General features: G+C 39.9%; 1 protein-coding gene across 2 annotated transcripts in view; it reads right to left on the bottom strand.

The window, feature by feature from the left end:
- Positions 1-27,470, bottom strand: part of LOC119648946 (ATP-binding cassette sub-family G member 4) — a 72,630-nt gene that overhangs the window by 34,152 nt on the left and 11,008 nt on the right. For both annotated transcript variants that reach the window (XM_038050865.1, XM_038050873.1), the window contains exon 2: positions 18,366-18,660. In XM_038050865.1, the coding sequence (XP_037906793.1) occupies positions 18,366-18,636 (271 nt within the window). In that variant the 5' untranslated portion in view covers positions 18,637-18,660. The remainder of the gene's footprint in view (positions 1-18,365; positions 18,661-27,470) is intronic.

The raw sequence follows: 27,470 nt of genomic DNA, 5'->3' as shown, positions 1-27,470 counted from the left end.
CTCACCATAAGAAGGCACGTCTCCAGTTCGCTGAAAAATATAAATTTTGGCACGAAGAGTGGCGAAATGTCATCTTCAGCGATGAGAAAAAGTTTAACCTGGATGGACCAGATGGTTCCCAAAAGTATTGGCGAGATTCCAGACAACCACGACAGACGCGCTACTCTCGCAATTTCAGCGGCGGATCTCTGATGGTATGGGCATGTTTCGGGTACCATGGAAAAACACCAATTTGCTTTATTTCGCATAAAGTCAACGCGCAGATGTACGTGGAACTCCTTAACGATGTATTGTTAGACTTTGCTGAAGATATTTATGGTGAGTCCTGGACTTTTCAGCAGGACAACGCTTCAATACATTCTGCTAAGTTTACAAAGCAATTCTTTGCTTCCAAAAATGTGCCTTTATTGGAGTGGCCTGCTGTCAGTCCAGACTTAAATCCAGTGGAGAATTTGTGGAGTATTCTTTCTCAGCAAGTCTATAAAAATGGCCGCCAATTTGACACCTTCAAGGACCTCAAAGAAGCTATCAAGGAAGAATGGGCCAAAATCGACGATTCTACGCTCCATTCCTTAATTAATTCTATACCATTTAGATTAAGTCAAGTGGTTTATAATAATGGAGACCATACTAAATACTAAAATATCAATTTTTGTTTTTATAGCTTATCTTTCTTATTTTTTTTATAATCTAATTTACTTTTGCACATATAAATATTTCCTTCGGAGCTTAATTTTTTCACTTTATATTGACTAAAAGAGCCAACAGAATAAAAAGGGCAATCTATTTTTTGTATTCTTATATTAAACCTGTTTCAATAAAAATATAAACAAAATCAAATAAAACCACTTTTGTTATCAATTTCAAAATAATTGTTTGCACATATAATTATTTCGCTGGGTGTATAAAGCAACAGTAGCCAATATGAAGGGTATTGAGTTAACAAAATAACACCAGCCCGCATAACATTTTCAACGGCACGAGGAAAGTGCCGAAAGTTTATTTGGGAGATTCTACCGTACCAGCGGTATATGTATTCCAGACCTAGCACCAAGCGATTATCATCTTTCAAATATTCGCAAAATTTTCTTGGTAGTACAAAACTGGTCCCAAGAAAAGCTTGCCAAAATGAGTTGGTCATATTTCTCACCAATCGCGGAGCCAATGTTATCGAACAAAACAGCGCAAATTTCATCCAAATCGGATAATTCTAAACAATTTCATTGTCGAAGGGAAACAAAACAAAGTTTTGACACTGTCATTATACGAAGAGATTTATAACACTTCTTGTTATCATTGAAGAATTTATTGTAGACTTCAGATGAAATGAGTTTACAATTGATTTCCACAATACAAGTATACCAGCTGTACTGGTTGTATACTAGGAAGATAAAAGGCAATCTCTGATAAAATATTAATCATGTAAGTCCTGATTAGGGAGTGCGGTTCGCAGCCACATGTGCAAAGGTTTTACTGTGTACATACCAATGAATTCACCTTGGCTGTCGAACCAAGAAAGATCTGGGTCGGTCTCCGCACACATTTGTTTATGTTTAGCAGCAAGCATGAGTCTTTCGCCCAAATTCATTCAAGCATAGCTCCACTACGCATAAATATACATATCTTAACAATAAATGCGCTATCGCGTCTTCATTCATCAGTTCAACGGCATAGTAACGAATTGAGTCACTATTGTTCGGAGCATGCCCAATGTCGGTATATGATAACAACCTGCTCCGTTTTAAAGGTGTTACGCTCATTACATTCAGTCCAATTCGAATAACGATTGAAGGTCACCTAATAAATTGTACTAATCGCGAATATTGTACATATGTTCATGCATTTAATTTATTTAGGGTCCAAAGTTCTGGACATGGTCGTCTTTCTTAAAGGTCTAAATTTCTTGGCTTTGCGATAATACTCCTACGTCAATCAGTGACATATTTTCCAAGACCGCGTTGCGTTATTTTGCTCGCTTATCAATCCGATTCGAATACGTACAATATAACCCGTGCACAAACATTCATCAGTCTGATACTGTGGAAATACACATAATCCACAGTAAATGGTGGAATATGAAAGCTAGGGCGCAATGTAATTAGGTATAACGTACGGCACACTATAAGTGCTTAGAACATTCAAAATTAATTACACTGATTCGTCTTGAATTGATCCTGAGGGGTCCTGGAGGTCCGTTGTTCCTCAAAAGATTATCAAAATTCTACACATTCTAAGGCCAAAGATAGGGCCGAATTACTTATCACACCCCCAGTGCTACGGAAGTTTATTTTAAACAATCAACCAAAAATTTGAACTTTGTATATTATTTTAAAGTTCTCGCCTGTGGTGCTTATTCTCGCACATATGCGAACAAAGACAATGTCATATGGAACATTAAAAGGTCACAGAAAATGTGATATTACTGATAATCGTTTCAAAGTTCGAGTTAGAACCCGTTATGCAAACAGAAACTCAGATAGCGAAAAAGATTTTATTATTATTGAAATCACTGATAACAGACAGCTGCCTGTAATATAACCCTCTTCCGCTGATCACTGCTGTGTAGCTATGCACAAGATTCTATTTCGCAACCATAGCTAAATGCATGAATGTCAATTGATTTCAATTTCATAAGAATATTTACGAATATCTGATTTGACATGCAATTAAAAATTATCTCTATTCCCATAGTTAAATCCTATCTGAATGTTTTGCCCTGAACTTACCCTTGGAATTTAGGTAATTAACTAATAATCGAATAAGCTCAATTCAGGCCGCTTATAAAAATTGTCCCTTCACTCTACATAAGTATGTCACTCTGAGGAACAAGTACTTCAATTTCTACATAGATTTTTGGTTCCAGGTGTAGAGTAAAATTAGTATGTAAATACAATTCGACTCCGAAAAAAAATTCTGAAAATGTCGCTATTCAGAGCAGACTTTTTGTCTCCTAGCATAGCAGTTTCGCGGTTCGTGGTAGATCGCGAGGAAAACAAAAAACAGAGCGCTTATCGCTTAGGTTCACCAGCCAGTATTTCTCATATTCCCACCTATACGGGTATAAGACACTCATTTGCATCCGTTGTTTCTACTGTGACGTGACTAAACTATGCTGCAAATTTCGAAACCAAATATATTTGTAAATATGCAAAAGAGAACAGTCAACGCCTACAACTTACGGTAACGTTGCTCTCAGGACAAAGATAAGGCAGTATCTGATTGGCCCTGATCTGCATTTTATCTAAAAAGAAGATACGAGCAAGTACATAGTTTCACTAAATTTATTGCTTTTATTGTTTTTTAAAGGTTTATGTAAAACAAAGCCTTATTATAATCGGTTATTAGTCTGTCTGTCCGTCAGTCTGTCTATTACACACCTTTTTTTCCGAAACGGTTATACCTTCCGATCCGAAATTTGGTGGGCATGCAGTAAATAACATCGTTCTAACACTGAATTTTTTTACCGAATATAGTCATGTGGGATATCAAATGAAAGGTCTTGATTAGTACTGCGAAGCCGAGATTAGTTTTGACATTATTTATAAAGCGGTAGTGCGGGGCTACAAAGTAACCACTTAATTGACGGGACCATTCTCAAAATCTACCCAACCTAAAAATCCGAAAAAAATCACAAAGCTCTTCTTATATGATACGTAGTACTTGGTGCCTAGATGGTACTACTTAAATAAGGTTAATAATAGTAAATTACTAAATTTTTTAAAAATATGAATGCAAAATTGGGCAGTAATATTGGCTATGATATAAAGCATAGTATGTCAGGAACACACTCAAGTCAATGGTCTGACATACCAAACGCAGCTCAGAGCTCCTCTTCCATCTAAGTCCGAAGAACATGAGCATGACAATCTGAATAGCCTTTGATTTTCAGGGAACGGTGATGATTTTTTAATTGTCGGCTGGACTTATCTTTCAAAATCCACAATTCCAATAGCTGGGAGAATCTGGCTGTGTACAGCTTCTGTAGTTATGGTTCCTCTAAACTCTTACAGAACCTGTGTGGAGTTGCCAAATCTCCCATCATGCGCGTCCCTTCGTGCGGATAAGGGAATGCTCGGTGAATGTGTCATGGCCATGCACATGCACGCATCCGGAGATGTGCGTGTATGGGCATGTTTATGCGCAGGCCGGGTAGGTGGGAAGTAAACGCCCACCCGTGGATAAAAATTGGCTATGGGAAGGATACCCAGAAATAAAACCAAACATGGAGGAGCAGAAGAAGAATGAAGTTACGGTGCAGGGCTTCGGAAACCCAGTGCCGGCGGTTTTTGGGAGTGAACAAGCGGGCTCCCGGCCGTCGATATCCAACGACCGCAGTGCCTCAGTAGTGGGAACCTTGGCTACTGTGGCATCTAATGTTACCAGCGTACGGGAGGAACTTGAACTGGCTCCAGTGATGGATCCGTTCAGAACGAGCTCGATTTTTCGCAGATCCCCTCCCACACGGGCACAAGCCCCCACGATCGCTACCCCCAGTGGGAAGCATATAGCGGGAGTCTTCGATGAAGAAGAATCACTGACGCCGATTCACCCGAGCGATGTTTTGGGCAATGATCAGTCTGGAGCTGCCTTTACTGCCCTCGGTAAAAAGATCATGGAGCTGTGTGAGTTTATAAAGGAGCGCAGGAACATTCACCAAAATATAAGGGCCATGATAAGAGGCATCCGTTTGATGTACGACAAGGCCCAGGATGAACGAGTAGGGAAGTCGCCGATTGGAAAAGTGAACCAGGCAACTCAAGTAACGCCGGTTCAAAACACAACAGGGGAGAAACCGGGGAAGAGGCTGCGCGAGAAGCTGAATGACTCAACAGGCCAGCAAACCCCGAAAAGAAAAAAGGACTCAAATCCCAAAAAGGCGGAGTTCATGAAAAGTATGTCTGAAGCCTCCAGGGAAAATACTGCAGTGGCTACCTCGAGAAAAGAGATCGAACCTTCAAAGGCGGATGCGGAACCTTGGAGGAAGGTAGAACCGCGGAAAAGAAATTATCGGAGGAAGATTAGACCGGAGGTGATTTTCATTTCCAAACGAGGCGAAGGGTCATACGCCGACATTCTCAGGAAAGTGAAGGCAGACCCCGAACTCACCAATTTGGGAGACAACGTCAGCCGTATTAGACGGTCGCAGAAGGGAGATCTTATGTTAGAACTTAAGAAATCCAAGGATATAACCGCGGACAAATTCTTAAGCCAAATCGGGAAGACTTTAGGGCAGGAAGCCGACATAAGGGCTAGCAGGCCGGAGATCACTATAATCTGCAAAGATATAGATGAAATCACGACGAAGGAGGAGGTTCGCGAAGCGTTGGAGAAACAGTTCGATCTTGCCGGACTACAAGAGTCAGTGGTGAAAACGCTAAGGAAAGCCTATGGGGGAACATCATCAGCCTACCTGTGGAGAACGCACTCAAACTGTTAGCAGCAGGGAAAGTGAGAATAGGCTGGGTTATGTGTCGCCTTAGGGAACAGGTGGCGTTAAAACGGTGCTTTAGATGCATTGGTTTTGGTCACATTGCGAAGTCATGCACTAACCCAAATGACAGGTCAAAGCAATGCAGGAGACGCGGAGTGGAAGGCCACATCAGCAAGGAATGCGGAGCTGACCCAAATTGTTTACTGTGCAAAGGAAAGGAGGGTGTGGACCATCGGCACATTGCAGGCAGCAGCAGGTGCCCGGAATACAGGAGAGCCCATAGCACAAATTGCAGATGAGGTTGATGCAAATCAACCTCAACCACTGCGAGGCGGCGCAGGATCTACTCGCGCAAACCATCCGCGAGAAAAACATCGATGTGGCCATACTAAGTGAAGGTGAAGGGCATCCACATCTACAGCTGCTATGCTCCACCCAGCGCTACACTCGTCGAGTATGAGCGGATGCTTGCCACTCTTGTTTTGGATGCAAGAGGACGTTGGCCGATCATAATAGGAGGCGATTTCAATGCGTGGGCTCTTGAATGGGGCAGCCGGATAACTAATGTCAGGGGACGTGTTCTCCTCGAAGCATTCGCGAAGCTGGACGTGGTACTGGCGAATGTTGGGTCTTCGTACACTTTCCGGGGCAGGGGCCTGGGGTCTATAGTGGACCTGACATACGTGAGTGCCACTTTAGCCAGTAGAATCGCTTGGCATGTCAGTGAGGACTATACTCACAGCGACCGCCAGGCAATCTGCATAGAGATCAAGGGCGGATCGAGCTCGAAAAAGAGTTTTCGCAAAATGCCGGGTGGTATGCTTGGCTGGACAGTGAAAGCGTTCGAGGGGGACACGTTTTCCGCGGTGCTCAAATCCGACATATCCCTGAATGGTACGGCTGGAGAGGGGTGACGGAAGCATGCGATGCTACTATGCCCAGAAGGCGATTGCTCCCCAGTAAGCAACCCAACTACTGGTGGAACAACGAAATCGCAAGTTTGCGAGCCGCATGTTTTCGGGCAAGGAGGCTTTGCCAGAGGCTCAGGGGAAAACCCGGTGGCGACGGTCGAGAGGAGGCACACAAGCAATTGCGTGGCCGCCTAAAAGAAGCCATTCGGAGGAGCAAAAAGAACTGCTTCAAACAGCTGTGCGACCATGCCGACATAAACCCTTGGGGCGAGGCTTACAGAGTGGTGATGAAAAGGCTGCGGAAATCACCCCAGGTGACCTGTCCGCGCCTCCTGAAACAGATTGTTACCACTCTGTTTCCTCACCACGAAAATAGGGGAAGGCAAATTTTTGTCCAGCCAAATGTCGGCATAATACCGCCTGTAACTGTGGAGGAGCTGCGGGAAATATGTGGTAGGTTCGGTGATAACAAGGCCCCAGGTTTAGATGGCATCCCCAACCGAGCTTTGAAACTGGCAGTGAAGACTAGGCCCGACCTTTTCGTCAACACCTTCGAGGCGTGCCTAAAAGAAGGAATATTCTCTGCCCAGTGGAAAAAGCAAAAGTTGGTGTTGCTTCCGAAGCCTGGCAAGCAACCTGGAAACCCAGCGTTGTATCGTCCTATCTGCCTGTTGGATACAATGGGGAAGATGATGGAGAGAGTCATCTACAACAGACTCCTGCCCATCGTCGAAGCCAGCAATGGTTTGTCGGAACGCCAGTTTGGTTTCCGACGCGCCCACTCTACGGTCGACGCAATTGGCATGGTGGTAAACCTGGCAAAAGGTGCACTGATTTCTGGCGGCTGCTGTGCCGTGGTGGCGTTCGATGTCAAAAACGCATTCAACTCGGCCAACTGGAATAGAATTAAAGGGGCGTTGGCTGACATAGGTGTCCCCGGAAAGCTGCAAATAGGAGAAGGATGAGTGCCTAAGAGCAAACCTATCCCGCGAAGTAATACCTCAATGGTGGTCCCGCGGGGCTGGGGCTGGAGAGACCGGGGGTGGTTTTTAGTGGGTGTGAATCCCACACGCGCCCGCTGTTGTTCCGCCGTTTGGGCGGCGGAGCTGCGGCGGACGTGTCTTTCTAAGATTTTCCACCTCCGTGTACGCACAAAAAAAAAACTCTTACAGAAAATTTAGACAGCTATATGACAAAGGCCTCAACAAGTTAAATAATTTTTTGTGGAGTAGAACAGCTTGGTTTAAGCTTAGACACCTAAAATTACAATACAAATTGCTCCTCACATTAGGGCGGTCTGCCATTAAATAGATGGCGGGATGCTCAGGACCATTCAGATAAGTGCAGGGCAATATACCAGCTAGCAAAAGGTCAGAATGGAGGAAAAAAGTGAAAACATACATAAACCTAGCAGCACTTTCCTTAGCGAAAATTACTTCATCTTTAAAGCAAAATTCTACAAAACCACATCACGAGTAGCGTTGGGGAATCCACTGTCACCACTCGTTATCGAAATGTTGATGACGTACTTCGAATCGATGAATCGATAAAGAAAAGGAAATAAAGTCAAGAATATGCCTATGATACGTCGACGATAAAGCTATGAACATTCTAACGGAAATCTACTAAATACATCCAAAATTTCAGTTCAACATGCAGATATGCGAATTATAAACAACAAAGGCAAATTGGAATTCGAAGTTTATAGGAAAGCAACAGCAAACCAACGAACGATAACAGCGTCTTCAGCACATCCCACAGCACAAAAAATGGCGGCGTACACAGGCTTTGTACATATCTTCTAAACAAGGCAGGTTTTGATAAGGAAGAGAAGTACATCCCCGACACAGCCAAGAATTAAGTGCAAACAATAAAGGAACGAACATACAAGATTGTTCGACCAATCGAACACAACTTCTTCTTGTTTTTCTGCAGCATTTGTCCCGTTCACAAGCGGGGTCAGCTCGTCGTGATCAGTTTCGGCAGTTGGTTCTATCAAATGCTTGATCTCGATGTAATCGCGAGGCGTTAAAGTCCCCATCCAACGTATAAAGCCACGGTTGTTTCGCCTGACTTTTGGTCGTTTTCCATTGATTTCGATGTCCAGACCAATCTCAGCGAATTAATTCTCGTTAGCAAGAATTACAAATTATGTATCCATACCATCGAAGACGCCTCTCGCACAATTTTTCCATGACCGATAAAACTCCATATCGATCGCGAACGTGTCAGGTCACTAGTCCACCACAACAATTTCGTCTCCATTACCACAAGACGCCGATCATTGTTTTTTATAGTCGGCCAAAACTCAGAACCATAGAGAGCGGCAGGACGACATTGCGATAAGTTTTAGATTCGAGACGTTCATTGATACGTCGATCACAAAGAACGCCAGTTGGAGAACGCCGCTTCATCAAAGTTGCGTTAATGCATGAAGCAATTTCATAACGCAGATATTTGAGTCATTCAGTAGTGGGTAGGTGACTGATGAGATAAAATGGATAAGTGTACCGATGTCCAACAATTTTCTTAAAATAAGAACTCTTATGGATAATTCCAACATAAAAGTGGTCGGTACCAGGAGAGGCATCGTAGTCAAACGAAGACTAGGCAGCGAAAAGAACCAATATAAATTATAAAGACTGCGACAAACTTTACATTAGACAGACCAGCACGGCTGGTCATGCATATTATTGAAGAGAGACATTCAGTAACAACAGACAGATGAACCAGTGCGACATGTAAATAAGGCCTATACATTGTACGCATGAGAGAGCCTAGAAATAATGAGGAGCGACCCAGAAAAGCGGCTTAACAACCACGAAGGAAACTGCCATCAAGCCTTATTAAAACGATCGCCTACTATATTCATTAAGCGATCCTTAACGAGTGGCATTAATAGAATAATACAATAATAATTTAATGATAAATAATAAATTGATGTACCTAATTATTAAAATTTTGTTACGATATTAAAACCTCACTCAACTCATGCCTTAGATTTAGTAACTAAGCACTGAAGAAGGGAGTAAGTAAGCTCCACAAATAAGTACTTATTTGCAAAAATAAAAAAAAAATACTTATAAAGGAGCAGCTATGCATTTGAGTTCTGCAAAGACTTAACAAACATCGGAAACGATATCTAAGCTCGTACGTCTGCGAAGATATTACTAATACGGCGAGTCGCAGAGCATTTATGGGAACGTATCCTCTTCACGGACGGGAAATTTTTCATCTAGAACAAGCAATCAAAACGATAGATTCTGATCCACAGATCACCGAACACCATCAAAAGCTGTGATCAATAGTGGTACGAGGCAGAATATGCGTTAGTACGAGGACTCCCCTTCTATAAGGAAGGAAATAAGTCGGGATATCGCAAGCTAGGGGGGCCTAGATTTCGTGTAGATGCGCCATTGTGATTTTTTCAAATCGGGATATCGCAAGCTGGGGGCCCTAGATTTCGTGTAGATGCGCCATTGGGATTTTTTCAAATTTTTCGGTAGGGTAGGTTCTGAGCACGAGACTTTCACTTTTTGGTGTACACATTTTGAACCCTTACTTCCCTATGTTTCACCCAATATCAGAAATAAGTTCAGTTTCAAAAAGTACTAATCAAGCCCTTTTATTTTATACCCCATATCACCATATTCTGTGAAAAAAAGGGATTCATAGACAACATCTTCCCACCAAATTTCGTGAAAATTAGTTCAGCCGTTTCTGAATAAATCAGGTGTGACGGACAAACGGACGAACAAACATAGAATCGATTTTAATAAGGTTTTGTGTGAAACTATCCGACCTAACAATACGAAAAAAAATCACAAAGCTCTCCCTGTATGTATCTAGTACTTGGTAATATGTGGTACTAATTATAGTAAATCACTACATCTTTGGAAAAAATGAATAAAAAATTGGGCAGAAGTGTTGGCTATGATATAAAGATGATACTACCAAGTTTGTTGCAAATTGTACAATTACTATCAAAGGTTATAATAGACCAAAATTGATGGTTATGGGCAAATTCGCTGGAATCTACGATTTTGAATGTCAGGATCACACACAAATCAATGGTCCGACATACCAAATGCATAAACATTACAAATAATGTGCAAATAGGACAAATATCCAATCAAATATATAAGAAATATACAAAACCTTTCATACCTGAAGCCTCCACTTGTTTAGAAATATACTGGCGATTTAGCGTATACAGTTGGGAGAGCTCGTGGCTGGCTATGTACACACGTAAGGCATTTACCTTTCAAACCGTTAGGCAAGCTCAGAACGCCTCTTCTAACTAAAGCCGAAGAACATGAGCATTACTATCTGAGTAGCCTTTAATTTTCAGGGAACGATCAACAACGAGAGGTATTTGATATCCCACACGACCATATTCTGTAAAAAAAATGTACACCTCCCTTTGCATGTATTGGGAGCCCTCTCAGATTCAACACAAAATGGCGCCACTTTCTATATGTAAAAGAATTCATAGACCACATCTTCCCACCAAATTTCGTGACAATTGGTTCAGCTGTTTCTGAATAAATCGCGTGTGGCAGATAAACGGACAGACAGACATTCAATCGTTTTTAATAAGGTTTTGTGTGAAACAAAACCTTAAAAAAGAGAGAGCTCTGTATTTCAGATGCAACAACCCCTATTTCAATCTTAGAAAGATTTGAACGACGTAGATAGAAGGCCAGTGAATACACAATTTTAGGGAATACGGCAAATGGCATAATAAAAGGCCTGAATGAGGTAGTTTGCTTTATATTCGAACTTGGACCTTTGACATCAGCCAACTCAGCTGTGAATGAGTCCGTAGGTGAAGTAGCAAACATGGGCACTCCTAATGCTCACCACATTGCCTCCTAATGAACCGTCTTAGTCTAGAAATGAAAGCTTGTATCACACTTCAACACCTAGGTCCAAATTACAGTATTACATCCACGATTGTTACTACTATTACATTACAAAATAAAATATAGGCCGGCATCAACGCTCACTGACGACTAGCGGGAAACTTATACTCGATAGTCCTTTTTTCCAAGACTCAATTTAATTTGGGCAACCCCGATGATTCCCGGAAATAACTCCTAACATTTAGCAAGTCTTAAATGGGTGGCGGTGGGGTTGTGATGAAGTGAAAACATGAAAGCGATGAGAAAATGGATGTAGTCTTCATAGCGAATTCAATGCCAGGTTACGTCTGTATTACATTGATTCATAAACAACAATCACGTTCCCTACAGGTGCGATAAGATAAAATGAAGGTCTTCTAAGAGTTGGACTATTTACAACTGGTTCTCGTACCTGACCTTTAAGCGGAACAGCTCTTTAATATAATGTGAAAAAGAATCTGAATCATGAACTCTAAGCAAACTCCCGCCTAAATGATAAAATGATACTTAAGGGATTAAAACGCAACACTGTCTCCATGGCTAGTAGTGATTTTTATTTGGCATTTATTTACCAAAAGATATTCCATTGGACAATAATTATAATATCTTATAAGCACCTAAATGAGGGTGCCTTGCAGTCACCTAACTCAGAAGTTAATCTAGTATTTACAGGTTGTCTGCACAGGCTTTCGTACGCATCCAATAGAGTACATGTACATTTTGTGTAGAACAAAACCTTTTTATAATCGGTTTACTGTCTGTCTGTCTGTACATCAAGCCATCAAGAAATCTATGTGAACCTGTCGAGAAAGTCCGCAGCTCTTTTGGCACCCTTTAAAAAAGCCTTTATTAAAACCATTAATGTCAGAGTGCCACTTTATTTGAGTTTTCACGATGGATTCGCGGCTAAGAAATCTAAAAAATGTATGTAAACAGACCACTATCAAATCAAGTATTCATCTCATTATAAAAGTAGAATATTTGGCCAGTTTGACACGCAGCCTATCGTCTACCCTATATAATTTATTGGACATCTACTCCTCTTATCTTATATTTTCAAACGCATCTAATATTACAAAAACTCACAAAAAATTTGCAAAACCCATCATAGTCATACTTCGTGAGAAAAAATATAAACAAACCTCTATAAAATTATGTTTTTATGTTCCTAATGGAATTGAACTAGAAATTGTCAAAAATTGGATCATTGCCTGACCCCAATTTCATAATCTAATAAAAATAAGGCAAATTTAAAGAAAGAAAGGAAAAAACATTTTGTAGAAAAAAGTTCAACTGTCTGGTGAATGTTAACAACGATCATAATTAAAAAGTTCAGGAGGGTAGTAAAAAACTGATAACAACAAATCAAAAGAAATGGTGAAAGCAATTTGTCTAGCATGTTCATGTTACGAAAATTGAACTGGTCATATGTGAAGGAACATAAAACATGATCAGATTTTAATTTAATGTTCGATGATCTCATACTTTAGGATTTTATTACATTTTGGCATCAAGGAATCATTTGAAAAAACAAACAAAAAATACAAAGTTTTGATTGTTTATGGCATCAGGAGATTTAAATTTCAAATTAAAAATACAAATTCATTGATCCCGAGAATATGGTTGATGAGAACTCCTTAATGGATCATAGCACCATCGTTATCGATTTTTGACAAGTCATCCTAGCTCTTAGCAACATTTGCTTATTGACAATTCTTTTGTTACCTAACAAAATGCCAGTTAGACACCACTAGTTGCTTCATCATATTACCCAACTAGGATCCATAGCATCGCATAACCGATAATAAAAGTGCAAACTCGCTGCTTTTGGAAATCATTTGTCCTATTGCCAAAAAAGTGAGAATGTAGGAAATAAAAAACGTCATGCGCACAGTGAATGGCAAGGGTTATGACCTACAGAAGAAGATGGGCAATTGGTTTATACTACATAAATTGGTTATAATGATAATACGTTTAATATTGGTTATTACTTACTAGCAGTTAGGTACTTCAAAAGAAACTCCCTTCCCCCTACCACAGAAAATCTGGAAAAACAGATGATAATGCATTGTAGTCAGAACAATTCCTGTCGGCGATGGAGCATCCCCACTTCCACCACACATGATCGCCTACTCGCAACTGCTGTAAGTGCTATCATAACTTCCATTTCCCCAGCTAGCCGCCAAGGTGGTTGGCCATTAATGCCTACGAGCCCTAATACTAAAAACTGTAGCAATTTTAATGGTCCACACATAGCTAATTACAGAGGCTGCCAAAAGAACAACTTCAACACTTCGACTGCGTATTTACAGTCGAAGGTTCTAACAGCGTAGCCCAGAAAGACAGAAGTCATGTTAGCGTTTTAGAATCCACACCTCTAAGCCAAGCAAATGAAAGTCTCCTAATCCGCAATCCAGAAGGACTTCTTACACTGACTCTAACTATGAAGTTTCGACACAAACCACGATACAGGAGATGGTATTTAATCAGACCCAGATCTTATAAGTCTTTATCAGTAGGAAATCAACTGACTTAAAATATGCCATGGAAGGGCCAACAGCACCAATCGTGAAGGGACTGACGATTAGGTACGAAATATCGGGATTACCAATTATAGGGGGTGCAAAATAAAAAACATTAACTCTGAGGACTGGCAAAGTTGTACACATTAGCCGAAAATACTGTACCAAACTACACTTGGGAGCGAAAAAATCGCAGACTGTCAATTTTGCCTTTTTCTTGGTTTATTAAAGCTAATTCCAGTACCGACCTAACGGTACTAGTTTCTGTTGTATAAATCGGCTCAAAAGAGTGATTATTGGAGATAACATTCAACCTCCATAAAAATCCTTAAATTGAATTGGAAGAAACAATCAATAGGAAACTGTAATTAAAATTTTATTTTTATCACTCCTTAACGGGTATTTCCTCCCCTTTGTTGAATCACAATTTCCTTCCGATTTTAACTCCACCAAATTTTTGACGAATTCTTGTGGAATTGGCTGGCTTCTTCCAACTCCTATGCTGGTATATTGGTAACCCTGAACCTGGAACATACTCTTTTTTACCTAGAAAGCCCGTCAAAACTTTCTGCCTGAACTGAGAGATTTGGGGCGTAGTCTCTGTTTTTGATATTTTATGGTTTTTGTTGCTCAGATAGCTATGTTCTCACGCCTCTTGGAAGCCTATCTTGTACACTTTGAAAATAGATATGATGGATTTTCCCTACAGGTGCGATAAGATATATATTTCGCCAATAAAATAATTTACAATTGATGGGTATTGCTTCTATGACACCAAGCATCCAGAAGAAACCTTGTGACGGTACTAGAATATTTGTTACATCCCTTGTTACGCAGTATCATCGAGAAGAGCACTGCAAAAACTACCTCCAAGTAACTTCGATCAATGACTAGAATAACCAGCGTCACTGTCCCCAGAAGTTTAAATTGGCTTCCCAAACATTTAGAATTTTTCAACACTCTGGTAAAACGATCTTTTATCGCTGGAGACTTTAATACTGGCACAATCCAGACTAACCAATCCGAAAGGAAGACAGGAAGTTATGGGATGCACTAGCCTAGATATCGTTTCTATGGATAGCCCGCTTATTGGCCAGCAAGTTCCAATCTAGGTTGATTTTGATAATCCAAAAAATATGAAGCGGAAGCTTTTACCAAGCGAGGCCTGCTATGAGCCATTTTCAAACCACTCGCTGGTTATTATAAAAATTGCGAGCATACCTATAACATGCAATAAAGATGGGGCACTACACTCAGCTATAAATCAACATTACATTGAAAACCAAAGTTGAAACAGACGAAACCCTGTTAAAATGCTTAGGTTTCTACTTTATCTTTCGACAGAAGTGGAGTGCAGTAGCCGATAGAAAATAATGCTTAGCGGTATTTTCAGGCATCGAGCAAACCTTCAACAAAGCGACTAACGTCTCAATCAATGGTATAATAAATTATGTAAAATACTTAGGTATGCACCTGGATACCCGGCTAATGTAGAAAAACCAAGTCGAGACGGAAGTAATGGCAACGGAGCTGAAAACAGCAAACATTTTTGACTTCTAAATAGAAGCTCAATACTAGGAGTCGAGTACAAACTATAAAGCCGACATAAATTCAATCTGGACTTACGGAATTCAGTCACGAGGGACAATATACGAATTGTTAAAGAGAGTCCAATTCGTGATACTGCGAATAATCAGCTTAGGTAACGTAGACGTCCTTAATAGAGGAGCCTGCTTCAATTCAGAAAATTGAAAATAGAAAAAAAATGAAGCAAAACTCACACAAAACAAACACCTTGTGCTGTGAGTTGGGGCTTAAGAATACACTCAAAGCTTTCCCTGCTTCCCGTAAGAGACGACTAAAAGGGATAGACATTTTTGGGCTGGCAACCTGCAAATTTTGAAACTTTATTGCTACCAAAACTTCAACAATATCACGGATAGGGATTGACCTCACTGGTACAACCTTTGGCTATCAACAACGGACTATGATTGGTTTCCGGAATGTGCGCACGTTCCTCGACAACGGTAGCAAGGATCCTCGGACATTCTGGGCCTAAGCGAAGTAAGATGGTGAGATTTCAAACAGTACTTTTCTCCCTCTTGCCGCACTGATTGCAATATACTTTTGTACTCTGGAAAGCCAATAGGTAGCAGAGTAAAATCCAGTATCGGGTTGCTTTTGACGGCTACCGCAAGACGCGCTCTCTTGACCTGGGTGCCCGTTTCTGAGAGACTTCTAACTGCAAGATTTCGGCACAGGTTAAGGAGCATCACATTGTGTACAATGATTTCCACCAACGAAGACTTCCGATGTAGAGTAAGAGGATGCTTCCTACGAGCAATTAAACGCGGTTCAAGAGAAGCTTCCTAAAGGTGGCGCTATAATCGTGATGGCTAGATCTGAATGCCAAGGTGGGATCTGAAAACATCTTGGTCAGCAATTTGATGGGGAAGTACAGTCTTGGCATCTTGTCTTGGGAGGTTCGTGGATTTCTGCAATTTTCACCGCCTCGTCTTTAGTGGCACATTGTTCGAGCACAGAGCCAGCCATAACGTCACTTTGATTTCAAAAGACCGACGCCTTACGAGCAAGCAAATCAACCACATTGCGATTAGCAGTAGATTTAGGAGCTGTCTTTTAGATGTGCGTAACAAAAAGGCGCTGACAATGACCTCGAAAGTAATCACCATCTGATGGTCGCTGACGTTGCTGATCATCAAGATCTCAAAGAAGGGGATCCACTTTAAGTGTGACAATTAGAGGAGTATCTGTGTGGTTCCTGCCATCACAAAAATAATACCCCAAATACGGACGGATCCTCCTCTATTGTCTACATCAACACCCCACGGATCATTTTGGAACGTGCGCAGAATTTAGATTTTCGCTTCACCTGTTGTTCATCGACTTTGAGAAAGCCGTCGATAGCGTCAACAGCATGACATATGATAGCGCAAAATCTCACTTACTATACCGGGAAATTATCTCGGAGGATTTTGAGGTCCAAAGCGGCGTTCGCCAAGGTTGCATTCTGTCATCGATATTATTTCTTCTTGTTACCGGTAACTTTCTTCACGCTGCCTTGTCCGGACGATAACATCTTTCTCCAAACACCTCAAATACGCTTATGGCATCTGTATGCCACCCACTGGGTCATGGACATTGGCAAAATGACTCTAGATTTGGAAAGATAGGCAAGTAAAGTTGGACCGAAAATGAACACCAGTCTGGCAAGGCATGTCAGTCCGACATATTAACAGCGCTAGATCCGCTTTCGCTGCCCTGTCTAAAATTTGGGAATGTTTTCTTAACACTAAAATCAAGTTGAGGCTGTTCTGTACTATTTTTCTGTCTGTGTTACTATATGGGAGTAGCACATGAAAAGTGAACTCCACTGTTACCAAAAAGAAGCATGTGGCATGGAAGATTCTCCTGGCTTCATAACCATTTTAATTTCGTTGACGGTAACATTTCTCGCGGTGGAAAGGACAAATTGCACAAAGTACGGCCTCGGCGGATTGCCGCAGCTCAAACACATGTTGATGGAAGAGCAGATGCCCCCTCTTCAAGGCGATGTGTATGTTATATTGTCAACACACACCGCCAAAATCCAAACCACTTAGATTGAAAAATGTTATATTAGTAACAAGTGGTGGTATTAGCTTTTGAAAACTTCATGCTCCAATACCCTTCCCCCAGAAGATAGAATTAGCCTTAGAGCAATAGAATTGGAAAAGTTTCTAAAAAATTTAAGGCTGATAAGCAGTTGCAACGAGGTAAATAGGATGAGAGGGTAAAATGTGACGACCATGTATAAGTCACTCTTTACATTCGCTGGTGGTTCTCCGGTAGATACTTGTAATCGCTGATAACCTAAATTGACCTAAAGTCTCTTGTTATCGAAAAGTAGAACACTGTATGAGAGATGTAGATTTCATGCAACAGGTTAATCGAAGTGATCGATAAGATTTTTTACCATTTCCTGGATTTTGCAGTAATTAACCGGTGGATTATGTAAATTCATTGTTACAATGACAATGTCGCAAAAAAAGACAGACGTTCAGTGTCAGTCAAGCCCACGGGATGGTCAAATGTGAAAATAGTTGCACAGTTCGCCCAGTACCTTTGCCAATAGGTCTGATGAATTCAATGAATTCAATTGATACAGGTCTGCTACCAGGGTATCAAGATGATTATTATCCCTGAAGTTGTTGGCATCCTACTTTCGAGTCACCTTTTCACAAAATTGGGTGCCTATAGGCACGTTTTTGAGAAAACTGTATGTGACAGATAAGCAGACGGACCAACAGGCAGACAGTGAACCGATGTTAATCAGGTTTTATTTTACATGAATCCCTAAAACATTATTACCTGGATTAAAGTACGGAATCAATAGCGTTTACATTATAGATTACAACATAGTCTTTATCACGGAATTTGCTATCAATAAACAACAAAAGTAGGGAACAACTTTGAATTTAACCAGAGAACCAGGCATATATTCGGTGACCTAAAATTTTTGGTCACTAATAATGAAATGCATTACAATTATATATTTATTTTAGCTACTAAACTTTTCAAATCAAACTGTACTCACCTTTTCTGAATCCCTCGCTAACAGTGTATGCTAATTCTTTAAATTCAATGTCTACAGGTTCACGGGATGGCAATGTTGATAACATCTGTACCTGATTTGGTTCTTTTCCAAATTTACTATCTCCACCATTTGGCGATATTTTATTGCTAATAATTACAGTGCCAGGTGTAATCGGTATCGTTGTCGCATTGTAGACAGGTTTCTCGTCATTGTGTGATAACGTGGTTAGAGCCACTTCAGCGACAGTCTCGTTCCTTATCATTTCCATCATTTTGGTAGTCAATTCGTCTCAGTTCTATATTTGAAAGATGAAAAATTGAGAATTTATAATATTTGACAAATTTGAAAATCTAATTTCATATTACATACACTAGGCAGAAAAAGTGTGCGTACACTCAGTAGTATGATACTTTTCCTTAGTAAAACAAAAAAATTAAGCTAATTTTTGTGGCGAATTTTTTATCCAAACATTACAAATAGTTCCGTAGTTTTAGTGTATCTAATTCACTAAGTTATAAGTGTTACAAAAACCAGGTTATAAAGCCAAAAATTAAAAGAATCGCAATAATTCAGTAGAAAAAGTCTGCGTACAGTAAACAAATATTTAAAAAAAATTATATTTGAGTAAATATGAAAAGCAAATCAGTAGCTTGTAGGATACCCTTTTCTTTTTATGACCTCTTTTAATCTTTTCGGCATAGAAGATACAAGTTTAGATGTTTCTTCAACACTTATTTTATTCCATTCTTCTTGTAATACATTTTTCAGCATATCCTTTGAAGTTATATCGTATTGGCGAATTCTGCGTTCTAATAAATCCCACAGATGTTCTATGGGATTTAAATGTGGCGATTGTGGGGGTGTATGTAACTGTTTGGGAACATTATATAATGGCCACAGCTTATTAACCTCAGCCGTATGCTTAGGGTCGTTGTCATGCATAAAATAAAATTCGTCACCCAGGCGTAAATTTTCAGCACTTTGTTTTAAATTACGTTTTAAAATATTTAGGTAGTCATATTTGTCCATGGTAGACTCTATAAATTGCAGATTTCCTACGCCACCACTTGCCATACACCCCCAAATCATTATTCCGCCACCACCATGCTTTACCGTTGGCATCAAATTTTCTTTATTCAATGCTGTACATGCTTTTCTCCATACTATTTTTCTTCCTTTTATTCCAAAAATGCAGTATTTACTTTCATCTGAGAAAAGCACATTTTCCCAGAATTCATTTGATTGGTTTACGTACTTATTCGCAAATTTTATTCGTTTTCGCCTATTAGTTAATGAAATAAATGGTTTCTTACGTGCAACTCGCCCATGGTAACCAGCTCTCTTGAGTATTTTCCGTGCAGTATCAGCACAAATTTTTTTGTTGAACTTAAGTTCAATATCTTTCGCGATTTGTGGTGCAGTTATTCGTGGATTCTTTTTCACCGAACCTATAATACTTCGCCTTTCCCTAATCGACAACTTCGATGGGCGACCAGATCGTGGCTTCGATGTTATTATTCCCGTCGATTTAAAGTTGTTAACTACCCTTTGAATAGATGAATGTCGCCTTCCTACTATCCTGGCTATTTCGCGGAAACTTTTTCCTTCTTCCCATAATTTTATTATAACTTTTCTTTCACTTACACAAATCTCTTTTCGCTTCAATTCCATAATAACAATTATACACACAAAATAACGAAAAAAACGTCCTTATTTTTCACACTTCAAACACAGCCATAAACCAATAACTCACAATCAATTTACTCCAAATGGCAAGGATTTATATTTCGGGGAATCACCTAATTATGTGGCTGTACGCAGACTTTTTCTACTGAACATTTGTGACTTTTCTTATTTCCCTTTTTTTATTTCAGTTTCCTTGAATTCTAATTTCGTAAAAGTGGCCTTATCAAAGCAACAAGACCACAAGCAATATGCAAACAATAAAATGTTTTTAAAAAACTAATTTATTCGTGTGTTTTACTAACGAATAACCAGGAACTGCTTAGTGTACGCACATTTTTTCTAGCGAGTGTATATGTATATAAATACAAAAAAAAAACTCGAAAGTGTTTACCTAAGAAGTAAATAAAAATAATAAATTTAAAATGATGGTTCATTTAATCGAATCGGTCAATTCTGAACTCATTATTATGCTTGAATAGCTAAAATTTGCAGTAGAAAAGTGAAATGTGCGCATTAAGCATTACCTCCTGGCAAAATTAGATTTAATGTTGATTCATAAGCAATTTTTTACTTTTTTGAGGGTGACTGACTTTTCATGAATGAAGTTTTAGCATAGTCAAATCAATATGAAGGGATAAGTTAGTAAAACCTTGTAATATTTTACGATTGAGGCGCTCAAAAGTAATTGTCATCCAAAAGTGATATTTTTAGATTATTAATGTCGATGCAGGCTTCAATTTTTGATTGAAATCCTAATAAAAACAACTCCTAGAAAAGTCTATATTTAAATATAACACGGAATAAGAAGGAACCCGATAACTGTTGAGCCTCCTCAGAGGCGAAACTGGCACGTTGGGATTTGTAAGGTCTACTTTGCTCGTCAGCCAGAAAAAAACCTCAATTGCTATAAATGGCTTCTATAACCTTTTAAGTTTCGTAATATTATCACCATACAATTTAAATAGTTTATTCCTTCACTGCTGTGGCTTATTCCTTCCACCGCGCTAAGCTAAACAAATTCTTTATGAAAACAAAATCTTTAAATCTTTAAAAAAATACCAAAAGAAATAAAAAGTTGTGAGAATACCCTATGATCGACCCCGAAGTGCACCAGAGACTCGTTGTCGGGTCATAAACCATGGAATGTTAAAAAATAGAATTTTAGTATTAACATTAATCTTGGATTATATAAGACCATATCATGTAATAATATAGTTCAAATATGGTTTGAGTTTTGAAGGAAAAATGTATAATTGATTATCATCACTCATTGTCAAGTAGTAATTCGCATTTCCAATCTCGCGAAAAGTAATTTTTCACATTCAATGCCTTCTGTACTCTATAGTTGCTACGTATATTGCCTGTGGTGTGAAAGTACACCTCTTCTCCAGCCTTGGTCCCGTTCACAAGTGGGGTCGACTCGTTGTGATCAGTTTCGCCATTTGGTTCTTTCAAAAACCTGATCTGGATTCAATCGCGAGGCTTTCAAATTCTCATCCAGCGTATCAAACCACCGTTGTTTCGGTCGGCATCTTGCTCACTTACCATCGACTTCGATGTTCAGACCAATCTTAGTAAGTGAATTCCCCTTAGCGCGAATTGCATGACACTTCTCTCGCAATTTTTCCACGATCGGTGCAACCCCATATCGGTCGGATGTGATCAAAATGTGTAAAGCCCCTAGTCCAACGCAACATCTTCGTCTCCATTACCGCAACACGCTGTGCATTGTCTTTTATAGTCACCCAAGACTCAGAACCATAGAGAGCGGCATGACGAACGACATTGTGGTAAATTTGAGATTTGAGACATCGATCATAAAGAACACCAGTTACGGAACACCACTTCATCCAGGTTGCGTTAATGCGTGAAGCTATTTTATAATGCAGCTCTTTCTCCATTGGCTGATAGCATTGACCCGAAATATTTAAATCGCTCAATTCTGGGTAGGTTACTGCCGCTAACAGTTACTGTGTCTGTTTCATGGGGATCGGTTGTCAAAAATTCAGTTTTATTTAGATTCAATCTGAGACCATGTTGCATGAGGCGATCATTCCATTTTTGGACAAGTTCCTTGAGATCATTTTTGCTATAAGACGCTAGGAAAACATAATCAACATAAAACAGACTATCTATAATTTTCAATATTATGTTTATAAGATTCGTCCTCGTCTAATGTGACCTAAGGCCAGTTGATTTAAAGGGAATTGTGGCTGCGTTAACGCTGTTTGCTTGTTTTCTACTAAAAGAACTCCTTGCACCAAATTGACAGGAAACAAAAACTCAGATGAGGTAGTTTCTTACACTTAACAGTATATACAACGCCTATCCAGCCCGCACTCGGAGTACTGTTTTGGCAATTCGTCCATCCCACTGAGAGGGAAGCGGGATACACACATTTTACACTGAAACATATTTAGGTAGAAGTAGCACTTTTCACAGTGGATAGAGAGTTAACTATGAACACTTACGCGCAATTAGTGTCACTTTACCAAAATATGTTTCAGCTTATTCCAGAACTTCCACTGCCCATGCACGGCATAGCCAGCAACGGAGTTATCGTCGTCCTTTAAAATAATGATCCAGTCACTGCCACTTCCACCTTTTGATCAACACCTTTACCAGTAACTGGTTCGTAGGCAGTAGTACTTATTCATTTTAAATTCGGCCAGGCTAAAGTGTCGCAGTACTACGCAGAGACAGATTTTTAAGAAGGACTAGAAGTAACAGCGATGGTCAGTTTTAACATAACAGCACAGGAGAAACGTTGTTTTTAAATCGACTCTGCTTGCCTCTTTTTATAAATTCAGAGCTAATTGGCCAAATAATTGATTCCACATTCATAACCATAAATAGTGCGAACTATGTTCTGAACTCCGCGGAAAGTACTTGATTATTGGGTTGCCTTTCACTCCTTAATGGAAAATAGTGCACTAACCACGCCTAAGTATTGATCATGGCTCGCTGAAATGTGCTTCCGCTCCCTCTGAACTTCCCAAGAGGCTTGCATTCCTCCTCCACTATTCTACGCCACGTGCTCCTCTCCATGGCCCTATCGTCGTCCATCTTAGGATAGTCGATTAAACTGCATGGCGTAGCCAACAATGGAGTTAGTGCCTTTACTTCCAGTTATCCGTTTATTTCTGTGAAATCAATTACCAATTGTTGAGGAAATCGGCAGCGGAAACTATTGTAATGCTTAAGACTGCTTATGGGAATGTTGCCTAAAGTAAAATCAGAGTTTACGATTGGTTTTCACGTTTTAAAAATGGAGAAAGTTCCATTGAAGACCAACTTCGTTCAGGACACCCCTCAACGTAAGAACTCGTTCGTGAAGACCGTCGGCGAACCATTGATCAACTCTGTGATATGTCGGGAATATCATGGAGTCCAATTCAGAGAATTTTATACGAAGATTTGCACATGAGAAGGGTTGCAACCAGATTCGTCCCGCGCCTTCCCACAGATGAGCAAAGGGAGCGTTGACTTCAGGCATGATTTGAGCTTCAAAATCAGCTCGAAGAGCACCCTGAATTTTGTTCCAAGGTGATTACTGGTGACGAATCGTGGTGCTATGGATACGACTCAAAAGCAATATGGAACAAAAGCGTTTTTCCACTGCGGAGGAGGTGAAACAAAAATCGCTGGAAGGCTTAAAGGACATCCCGATGAGCGAACTTAAAAAATGTTTTGAACAATGGAAGAATCGTTTGGAGAAGTGAGTTGTAGTCAAAGGCGAATACTTTGAAGGTGATCATAATTTGGTGTAAAAATATTGAGAAATAAAGAAGTTATGACGAAATTCCCATTTTTTTTGGGTCCACCCTCGTATAGAGTTCCTTTCGCTTGAAATTGGGTTTTTGGTAGAGGCCATTTTTTAGCTGGCACTGAATCTGCTTTGTGATTAAAAGCGAGGCTTTTTGAAGTCATCTTCAACGCAATTGTTCGCCTAACACCTCCAAGAGGCAATAGCGCGACAATTTAAGAGTATATTAACATAAATTCTCGAAAATATGTTTACAGTTGCATGAAATCATCTTTCGGCGGGAAAATTATGCGTAAAGAAAGCATCCACGGTGAAAATTATATAGTTCTGGATCTGGTCCTATCATCCCCTTTTTCATTGAAATTTTTATTCGGGTTCTAAGAATCCCCTTATTCCACTCTCAGTCTCGTTAGACCTGCTTTTCCGGCAAGTGCATCTAATCTCTCCAAGAAAGATCATATGATAGATAATTCAAATTATCAAGATACACGAGAAAACCATGCAAACAAGATCCTCTTTAAGAGAAAAACATCAAATGCGGGGAATTCCATAAAACAGTTCCATACACCAAAAATAAAATATGCGCTACAGCTAGAAAATGAAGTAACTGTGGACAAAACCATTCTACCAATTATAGAGGGTGCGAAGTGTATAGTGTGCCCTGAAGCAAAACACGGTGCCTGTTCAAATGATGGGAGCAAAACCAAATTAACTCTCCACCTAAAACACCACCAGCTCCGTTAACTTACTAGCCCCATCTATTCATCCTGAAGTGCGATTTGCTGATGTAGTGAAAAACCAAGGCCAATACGAACCTGTCGCTGACAGTTCATATCAAGAACCATCTTCGATTATTGCTGCACTGTCGAATAATCTGACTCAGTTGATGCATACTACCAGCGAAATAATCCAGGAACTAATAAAGAACCAAAATATGATGTTGCAACCTCGCCAACAGATGTGGTCAGGAAAACTTGTCTTAGCATCGATTTATTGCACCCCATGACATAAAATAACTCGATAGCAGTTTATCCAGTTCTTTAAGACTTTAGGGTACAAATTCATCGCAGCTAGAGACTTCAGTGCAAAGAATAGTCTCTCCTAAATATCAGGAACTGTATGAGGCAGTCTTATGCTGCAAACTCGACCACAAGTCAGCCAAGAACAAGAACAATCAAAAACGAAGTCAATAATAGTGTTTTGCGTGATGTTCGATTAAGGAGTAAATCCGACATCGATGAAGTGCTTGAGCGTTTCAACAAAATTTTACTGGAAAGCCGCCTCTATAGCAACTCTAAATACTTCGAAGAGAGTCAAATTGAAAGAAGTTTATTCGTCGACAATTTTTAAGCTCTTGGGAGATAAAGAAGCATACTCTATGAAACCACAAAATAGCTTAAATTTGCGCTTATGGAAGATCAGTGGCCTGCGTCCGAATCCAGTGACTATTCATTGTGGAAAGCTGCTAAAAGGTAGGCCAACGAAAGTAATGAGAACAAACCCAAAGCATTCGCAGCCCACTTGGAAGAAGTATTTCAACCAATCCATGCACAAGGGCCGTTTGAGCTTCCCAGTTGTCTAGTTAGCACCACGCTAAATCACTTGCAAACTTCCCGAAAAGATATAGAAGGATTATGTAAAAAAAATGCAACCCTAGAGAGACTTCAGGGTATGATTTAGTTACTATCGGAACGTTATACGTGATTACCAATTAAGAAAACAGCACAATACCATAAGATAAGTCCACCGGATTGTATCAGAAATAAATCATGCTCTCGAAGGCACAAGATTTTACACAGTAATATTACTTGGTGAAGCGGAACTATATGGCAAAGTTTGAGATGCAGGGCTTTTAAACAAAATCAAACGACTACTCCCTGGTTGTTTCCATTATTAACATTGTATTTAACGAAACGCCGATTCCAGGTGAAATACAAAGATATTTACAAAATGAACAACATAAGATCAGAACAGGAGTTCTTCAGGGGAGTGTACTCGGTCCTGTACTGTATCTTATCTACACGGCACGTTAACAACCACTACTGCTTTTGCAAACGACACCGCAATCTTAAGTTCAAATGCATGGAATGGCGTTTAAGGGAAGTAGGCTTCAAATGGGAAGGTTGAAAGTTAACTAAGTGTGTGCAAGTAACTATCACTTTGTGAAAAGGAAATTGCCCCCAAGTGAAGATCAACAACATCACTATAACCCAATCGGTGACTTTAAATACCTGGGCCAACACCTTGGTAGAAGACTTACCTGGGAACGACACATAGAGGTAGGCTTCCAGTGTATGGATGAAATCAAATAATAAATATTTGTTTAAAAAAACATCAATGTTGACTCCTTAACTGACAAATTAGTGCCGTGATATTAAATTGCGACTCGAAAATCTTTGAAGAATAAAAAATTCGATTACGATAGACATGTATAGGTGATGTATGTAATACTACAAAAGTGATATCACCTTAAATTATAGCATCACATTACTGCGATCCAAACATCACCAAACACCACAACATCACTTAGCATTACAACATTACTTAGCTTCACCGCATCACCAAAGTGATGGGTGTAACAAGTAACATAATCCGTGCTGATGTGATATGACATTACTGAACATCATCAAATATCACCGTTCTTCCTAGTGTAAGCGTCGATGGCGGCGGCTTTGGAAAGGCTACGGGTTGCTTCGGAAAAATAGTTGCAATGCCAAACAAGTCGGAAAACCGGAAGCTGGACGCTTCAGGTACGAAAGGTTTTGTGTATTTCTTAATACGTAGCACGTAATATATGCATATATTATGTGAGAATATCCACTTTCGGATGATATTGACATTCATAGTCTTGAATTTGCAAAGAAGCGACAACTTTGACGTATTATAACTTTGTGAGTAATAGTGCGATTTCCACCAAACTTGGTAAGATTATGCTCTATATTATATCCTATATTATTGCGAAATTTCGTAGTCCTAGCATGAACTTAAGGGGGGTCTTGCAGCGAATTACTAAAAATTACAGTAATATACTATTATTAACTTTATTTGTGCAGATATCAGTGTGGAAGGTATTTTGGAGCCCAGGCACCATATAGTGGCAGCCTCTTGATTTTTTTCAGATTTTTCGGTTGGGTAGTTTCTGAGAATGGCCCCCGTAAATGAATGGTCACTTTCCACCCCCCTCCCTCCCTACCTTTTCAACAAATGTCAAAACTAAAACCGTCTTCGAAAAGTACTAACCGAGACCTTTAATTTGATACCCCACATGGCTATATTTGATGAAAAAAAAATTTACACCCCCCTTTTGCATGTATGGGGACCCCCCCTTAAATTCATCATTAAAGGATGTAACTCACTGTATGCGTGAGCGTTCACAGTTCCCAGCTTTCCTCCAAATTTGGTGTCAATCACTGCAACCGTTTCCGAGAAAAATGCGTGTGACGGACAGACAGACAGACAGACAGACAGACAGACAGACAGACGGACTAATCGTTGACTGGAGCGGAAGTGTATTGCGAACGCTCGCAAATCAAGAAGGAAAAAAAGGCAAAGGAACTCAGTGAAAATTGTGAATTAAACTGCCCGAAGGTGAAAAGTGCGGAAGTAGTTAAAGGTGAAGTGAGATCGGTGGCGTTTCTTACGTGAAACTTATT

This window comes from Hermetia illucens, chromosome 1, assembly GCF_905115235.1.
Source record: "Hermetia illucens chromosome 1, iHerIll2.2.curated.20191125, whole genome shotgun sequence".
NCBI lineage: Eukaryota > Metazoa > Arthropoda > Insecta > Diptera > Stratiomyidae > Hermetia > Hermetia illucens.
Note: the sequence above shows the minus strand (reverse complement) of the source record. Positions and strands in the feature narration are given on the sequence as shown.